At 39.9% G+C, this 7,878-nt stretch overlaps 1 protein-coding gene across 1 annotated transcript; it reads left to right on the top strand.

The window, feature by feature from the left end:
• Positions 1-5,171: 5,171 nt before the first annotated feature.
• Positions 5,172-7,636, top strand: LOC119016333. The gene is made up of 9 exons (XM_037092104.1): positions 5,172-5,265; positions 5,378-5,782; positions 5,882-5,964; positions 6,065-6,181; positions 6,265-6,380; positions 6,620-6,760; positions 7,217-7,274; positions 7,424-7,552; positions 7,616-7,636. The coding sequence occupies exons 2-9, from the start codon at positions 5,764-5,766 to the stop codon at positions 7,634-7,636; spliced, it is 684 nt and encodes a 227-aa protein (XP_036947999.1). The 5' UTR covers positions 5,172-5,265; positions 5,378-5,763.
• Positions 7,637-7,878: the final 242 nt, after the last annotated feature.

Below are 7,878 nucleotides of genomic sequence, written 5' to 3' on the forward strand. Positions count from 1 at the left end.
ACAGCGCACAGAGTCCTCATCATACTCGTCATGATGCTCCAGAATGTGATGAAACAGTTCCTTTAGAGCATCTCTCTTCTCAAAGACTGTATTGACCACTCTGGATGTGTACTGCCACCGTGTTGGTGCCACACGAGGGAGACGTCGCTGGCAGATTTCGTCCAGTAGTTGCGTGCGCCGAGGCGATCTAGAAAAAAATGCAGCAAGGCCATTGAGGTGGGCGAAAAAGATCTTGCATTCTTTAAGCTTTGAGGCCCCCTGAGTCAATACTAAATTGAGCCGATGTGCATAGCAGTGTATGAATAAAGCCAAAGGTGCTCTCTCCTTAACTTTAGCCTGCACCCCATTGAATCCAGAAGACATGACCGCTGCACCGTCAAAACACTGTGCTACAACTTTACCCAGACATTCATTTTCCACCAAAAATCGGATGATAAAACCTGCAATGTCATCGGCTCTCTTCCCACTGGTGACATCTTCAAATCTGACAAACCGCTCCTTGACACCTGTGTCCGTTACATAACGCAGAACCAGTGCAAGCTGCGCAGCGTTACTGGCGTCTGTCGTCTCATCCACCATAACAGAGACAAACGGTGCTTTATTAACTTCCCTTCTGATCTCTTCCCCCATCACTTCAGCAATAGCAGTGATCAGGTCGTTTTGTATTTTGCCCGACGTCCCACTAAACACTTTATTAGTGGACAGGTGGTAATATAAATCCGTGTTGCTCTCAGCAATGAGAGAAAGAAGCTCCACATAGTTTCCTGTTTTTGGATCCAGCGCTTTCATCGTGCCCCCGAAATGAAAGTTCCTGCTTGCCCAAAAAAATGACACAGTCTATCAGTCTTTTTAAGATTTCCCTATTTTTCTTCACCTTTTCGTTGTGGAGCTCCGTTTCCCTGCGCACTTGCTCGCTCAGCTGTAGATCTACTCTGGTTTCCCCAAAAGTTTTGGAAAGCACCGTTGCTTGTAAGTGTCTGGCAGTGCTTTGATGCCTCGTTGCTGCCTTGGTTAGGCAAGTCAAATTTACAAATCCAGTGTGGCTCCGAACACCATGTCGATCAGTGGCAAATAACAAGCACTCCCAGCAATACAACTTGCAGCGTTCCTCGGAGCCTGTGAGCCAGGAGTACCGCTCGTAGTTAGTGGACTGAAAGTGGCGGACAAATCCTTTTCCCGGTTGTGACAGGCTTGCTAGCTTTGGAGTTGCCTGACCTTGCTTAACAATGTCCAGCTTGTCTTAAAAAGTCCGTCTTGAAAATGGCTTTGACAGTAAATCTGCAACCAAATCCATTTCTTCTCCTCCTTCAGCCATTGTGGGTTGACAAAACAGCTATTAAATCAACACAACAATATCTTTGCTTGTGCAGCTCGCTACAGATGCAGTTTGCTAGCTCTGGCTAGTACACTCTCTGACTATCCAATCAAAGCGTCTGAATACGCTGACGTTTCCGTACACCTGCTAGAGGGCCTTGGTGTCGCCAACTCAAAATCTGATTGGTTGAAGCAACAGTTTGATCGACATTTATTTTATGCTACAGGGCCCGCAGAACTGATTGTGAAGGCCTCCAGGCAGATTTCTTTGACCCTGGCAACAAATAGTGGCTGAAATGTGATTGGTTAAATGCTTAAATATGAAAATACACATCTGAAAGCAGCGCAACCAGGGGGCTAGCAATGAAAGGAAGCAGACAGACCATTTGGAATTATTTAATACGTATTCATGGACAAAATATAATTAACATCAGTCTGTGATTCAGATATTTTTAGGCCAGCAGAGAAGGCCTTGCAGGCCCTGACGGCCCACCACTGGGTTAGGGTTATATATATCAATAGATAGATAGATAGATAGATAGATAGATAGATAGATAGATAGAACACTTAAATATGTTTAATTACAGAACAAGACAACCAGTGGATGCATGCTGGACACTCTGTCATTCTTCAGTGACAACTGCTACCACCATCAGCTAGTGAGGAGAGCTTTCCACCATTTTTTGTCCCTGACAGATTTTCAGTGTGACTTCTGTTGTTACCAGTGTGGATACCACCCAGCTGTGGTGGTAGCAGATGCAAACTCGAAATTCGCCTTTCATGTCCCACGTAAGTATTTATTTGGTACATGTAATTCATGTATTTCAAAAATCAATTAACCCCTGCTGGTTCTTTATATTTTACTATGGTATTGGTCCCACACACACACTTGCACACACGCACACACGCACACAAATATCTGGAAAAAGGTAAAAAATAAAATTTTGATGTCCTAAGTGCAGGATGAACACCTAATATGACCAGTCTCATGCATTTATTGTCTATTTACCATGTGATCCAAAAATATGGTTTTTACAGCTTTCCAGTGAGCTTGTGTTCTCAATATGGATTTCAGTGTCTGTCACAGCACGTCAACAAGCTGACATTTAAAGGGTTAAAATCATGAAAATGATGATAATTATGGTTTGTATGATCAAGGCTGGAGTTGGAGATTTAAAAAAAAAAAATGTCACGATACATTTATATTATATTTAAATTCATACAAAGTACAGTGAACCAAAAATGGTCCCCAGGAACTGATATCATAGCAAAATGTGTTGCCAGTGCATATTAAGCTTTGTGGAGGAATGGACAATGAAATCCAAACAATTTTCAAAATTATTTTCTTTCAGAAAAATCATATTTCTTCAGCACAAACACAGTCTGAATAATGACATGGAAAATCAAAAAAAAAAAAAAAAAAAACACCAAATGGACCAAAAATGGTCCACAGAAGCGGTAGGGGTTAATTATGCTGATTGTGATAACTTATGCACATATACAAACCTGATATTCAATACTGAATAACTTCCTTCTGAATGTTGTTGCTGTGGAATACTGTGCAACTTTGACATATTGATAGCAGTGAATAGGATTGTTTTTGAAAGGTTGTGTGGTCGTCATGCTTTTGTAATTCCCTTGCAGTTGGGACATTCAAATGGCCTGATCCAAATACCATATCAGAGAAAGACCTTGAAGTGGACATTGTGAAGGCATGGTTGAATCTGGACAGGTCACTCATAACAGAAGGCCTCATATCAGGTTTGGACCTCTTAGTGCTCTAGATAATGAAAAGTGTAGAATAGAGCAAAAAGTTAAATGATGTCAGCCATAAACCTTTGGGTAAATGTTTGCTACATTAGCAAAGTCTTCTAAAAAATGAATTTGCAATGTTATGTGTTTCACTAATAGGAACATTTGTGACAAACCCCTATCCCACATCTGTTGGCCACTCCACTTTGGCACCTTGGATGGGAGAGCACACCAGAGTGGGAAATATTCTCCCTAAAACTGAGGTCAAAAAGGCCCTGAAAAAAAGGACAGATGACCACAAGCAACCCACCGAAAAAATCAACGAGGACATAATACTTGATATCATCAACTCTAAGAAGGTATAGATTGTGCTAATCTATGTATGTTAGTATACTTTGACTATATAAAGATAGTCCTTTATGCAGTGTTTCCAGTCCTCATAACCTTTGTGTGTGTTTAGTACAAGATGTTACATGATGTATCGGGTGCTTCATATGATGTAAATGGGTCTTTTGCAGCCTCAGAAAAAAGAACTTCTGGAGGCTTGTTACACAGTAGGTGTGTCCTCTGCTGAACAGGCTTCAGGAACTATTGAACTTTAGGATGTTTACCCAAAGCTTTTTGTGAAGCTACAGAAAGCTGGTGGTAAGTCATACCTTGGGTAATGAATTTCCTGTTTCATTGTTACCTTCAAATAACATTAATATGGTGTTCCATGTGTTTGTTTGTTTTTTCCTTCAGGTGGAGTCCTTCATTTTTCCTGTGTACATGGTGTTGTGTACTACCTCAGCTTTCTCTTTTGGACGGAGTCAGCAAGAGACCACACAGATGGGCTGCTAAGTTTCAAACACTTTCCCACCTGTTACATTTCTGATGTAGCTGGACAGGTTGCTCGCCACACAATCATACAATCATACAGTTGTTTTTCCAACTGCACGATGGAAGACTGTGTGCCCCAACCATTGACAGTATTAAACTGGCAGCCAAGAAGGAATTCAAGGTTGATATGCAGTGGGTTAAGAACCCGAGGTCCCCATTCCCACCACTGCCAGAGAGTGACAGCATGTCAGGGAGACATCCAATAACAGGGACAAGTGAGAGATACTCCCTGTACCACAGGTTTCATCAAAAAAATCCAAAATGTCCAGAGAAGCTGAGAAGCCTCAACATCTGTCCCACCAGGTGAAACTCAGAAGTAAACTCTTCAGTTGCTGAGCAGTTCAGTCGTGAACTTGCATCTGTACGGTACTCACTGTGCCAGATGAACAAGGCACACTTCAAACAAACTGTGAGGGTGATGATTGATCTGCATAATGACAAGATCAACAGGGGTTTTAAGGCAGAAATGGAGGCGTTGTGCAGTACACAGTTGTGCATTGGCCTGCATGGGATGCTGGGACTCCAGTCTGCCGGTAAGTTTGGTCAGTATCTGATATTACAGACTAATTGATAATAATATAAAAGTAGACAGAGTGATAAAATGTTCAGAATGTACAGTCGTCTGTACTTCCTGTTGGTGTGACCCAAACAGGGGTCAACAACATATGTTGTAACAATATAAACCAGGTTTTCATTTAATATTTTATTTATTTATTTATTTTAAGGAGAAGGTCTTCAGTCTGCCCTTGTAGGCTCCCAACCTGGAAACATTGTGCAATCCTCATTTGTAGCACAATCATATGCTGTTGGGGATAAAGACAAGGTAATCAAACTTATTTTCCTTTGGTCTTAAATGACGCCATAAGTTATAGGTGTTAACATTTCCTGTTCTATTACAATGTGTTTATTAAGGCAAAACTGAAGGAAGTCTTCACTGGGTCTCGGGATGAAAATCAACCCCTGACTAATTGCCTGAGAAGATTTCCTTTGTCGATAAAGGACCTTCGAAGTGTTTGCCCACCAGAGTTGTTGGGACAGTCTTCACTGAGTATGCCATGGCTGACTGACAATGAAAGAGAAGATAAATAATAGAATGAAATGAAATGAAATATTATGCACAGCTGGCTCAAGAACACATGGTAATAGAGTTTCATTTCCTCCTTCCCTGTATAATTTTTAATGTCTGAGCAAGGTTTACTAAAATACATGCAATGTTTTCTGTTTTAGTCTGGTTCATTGGGTCAGTATGACTACATTTTGTGGCACAGCGAATGGCGAAACAGTTAAGCTGTCAGTGATGTTCTTGTGAAGCACATTCCTGTAGGTCCTTTTTTTATTTGCATAATAGAAGAAATATTGTAGAAATTAACAAAACACATCTGACATTAACATGGAATGTGTTGTCCCACCTGATGTTATTGTTATGCTATAGGTCACAGACAAGATCTTCCTTCCAAGAATAGTGGGTCATTCAACTCCAGAGACAGGGAACCACTTCATCCTTTGGGTGATCCACCATAAAACATTCAAGGTTTTATTTTATTGTTTGACTTTAATGGAATTGGACAGGTGAATATTTCAGTGTGACATTTTTGGCCAACATGCATTTGTTCATCAACCTACATTAAATGATGCTGAAACACCAAAAGCCATAACCTATACCATGACCTACATATAAACTTATATCAGTTGAGCTAAAACTTTGTTATGCATTTTGATATGTAGTAATGACACATTTGTTGTCGTAGGTGTTTGACTTCAAAGTCAAAGAAATTAGGATATACGACTCACTGACGGCTCACACACGTATCAAAGACAATGACATGGAGCTCCTCAGGTAAAGGGAGAGTAGAATTTCATACAACATCTATCATTTATTAGAAATGTATTTGACAGTATGGTAATACTAAACAATGGCCACCTTCTTCCTTTGTAGAAATGTCTTCAGACTATCTGGTGGCCTCCAAGGTTGGAGTGTCAAATATCCTTCACAGTGGAAGCAGCAGGACTCAGTCAGCTGTGGGGTTTTCATGTGTTCTGTAGCCAGTTCTGTGAGCTTCTTCTCTCTCTGTACAGTACATGTGTGGTCTGTGGGTTCATTTGTTTTGTTACCAAATAGGCAGCTGAAAATGAAGTTACTAATCTGGAGGTTACTGTGGAGGCCCTAACCCTGAACCAGTGTAGGACTCTGCGTCTGCACCATGCCACCCAGATGATCAAAAACCTGAATGCTGAGGTTAGACTAACTGTTGTCTCGATATATCAAGATCTATACTGGTAATAACAGAAATGGTTACAGCAAAGGTCTTTGTTATACAGGACTTTCCACTGACAAAGGAAGACCTGTTAAAGGTGGAAGAAAAAGAAGCAAAGCTGCAGGAAGCAGATGCAAAAGAGAAAAACTCCAGCAGCCATTGCCTGGCCTGGAAGATAAAGTAATGTCTGTTCCAGCGAGCAACTGGTACAACCAGATGTGTAGATGAAAAACATGACAACTCATCTGTAGTTTGTTTGTAGGATTTTACACATAGCACAGTGGACAAGGTTATTTATTGTTCAGTCACTTATGATTATATGTAACAACACTTTGTGGAATATTTGAAATGGACAAACTTGATTGTACACGTTGTTTGTGGAATATTGGTGAAGCTTTCCCACTTCTGTTTTTCACCAGTGTTTTCCATGAGCACATCAAGACATACACATGGGTGCAATGCACAGTTTGTAAAAACTGGCTGCATTTTAAGTGTGCTGGTGTGGAGGGTGACTGGAAATCCAAAGACTTCTTTTGTGGATGCGACATTGTGCAAAATGTGTAAGAATAATCTCATAAAAGACCCACGGCAGCCATTGAAATCTAGCATATTAGTTTGATAAGGAGGATTAGGGATGAATTTACCATTATGTGTACAGTCATTTTCAGTTCCTTTACATTAAATATTAAAGATGAATATATTTCACATCATTGTGGGTTCACAGGAGCAGGAATTCTTATGGAGAACATAAACATTTGCCAAATTACAGTAAACAACACTTCAGTACTTTTTCTTTATAAGACATAGAAAGCTATTTACACAAGAGATTGTTAGCACGCGGACTAGCCTGATATCTGATTAGACTATATCTATATAGCCTAGTCAGACATCAGAATAGTTATATATACCTAGTATTATTAATTAATTACATATATTTGGTAATTTAAAGTGTATGATGTCAAAGTAAAAAAAGTAAAGTTTTTGGTCAAATTTTGGCAATGCTTTGTCTAAAACAGAGACAACATCATGGAGTCGGTTGAGGCAGATGACATTCTGTCCGATGGAGAGATAAAGGTAAGAACATATCAGGCCTGGCGTAATGTGAACTTGTTGCAGTGAGCTGTACTAGGTTTTGTCTCATAAATGCCGTTCCCTGTTTGTACATACCATTGCAGCCGGTGAAACCTTAATCTAACTGTAAATATACATCTGACATTCTACAGGATTTGGAGAAAAAACTACTAAGTGGGCAGGTTCTCACCAACAGAATGTATCTGTGGAGACACAGGGGGTTTGATCCAGCTGTAAAAAAGCTGTACAGTGAACATCTCACTGTGTTTGACGACATGAAGGTTAGCAGTGTTGTCTGTTTGTATTATTGCTATTCTTATTCTTATTTCATTGTGATTTTTTAGCTGAAATTCAACACGCGGTAAACAAGGATGACATGATATGACACTATTCAACAGCAAAACTGCACAGCTAAGGTTATTTAAACTCTGGGAATGGGAAGAAACTTCAGTTGTTTCATAGACCATTTATGACTTAAGGAACACATCTGTCAGCGACACATACACAAGCAATTTTTTATTATTATTTTTTGAAAATATACATTTTATTGGCTTTCAAAATGCACACATTAACATGATATACATTATTAACCACCATCACCACACTT

This window comes from Acanthopagrus latus, unplaced genomic scaffold, assembly GCF_904848185.1.
Source record: "Acanthopagrus latus isolate v.2019 unplaced genomic scaffold, fAcaLat1.1, whole genome shotgun sequence".
In the NCBI taxonomy this organism is placed as follows: domain Eukaryota; kingdom Metazoa; phylum Chordata; class Actinopteri; order Spariformes; family Sparidae; genus Acanthopagrus; species Acanthopagrus latus.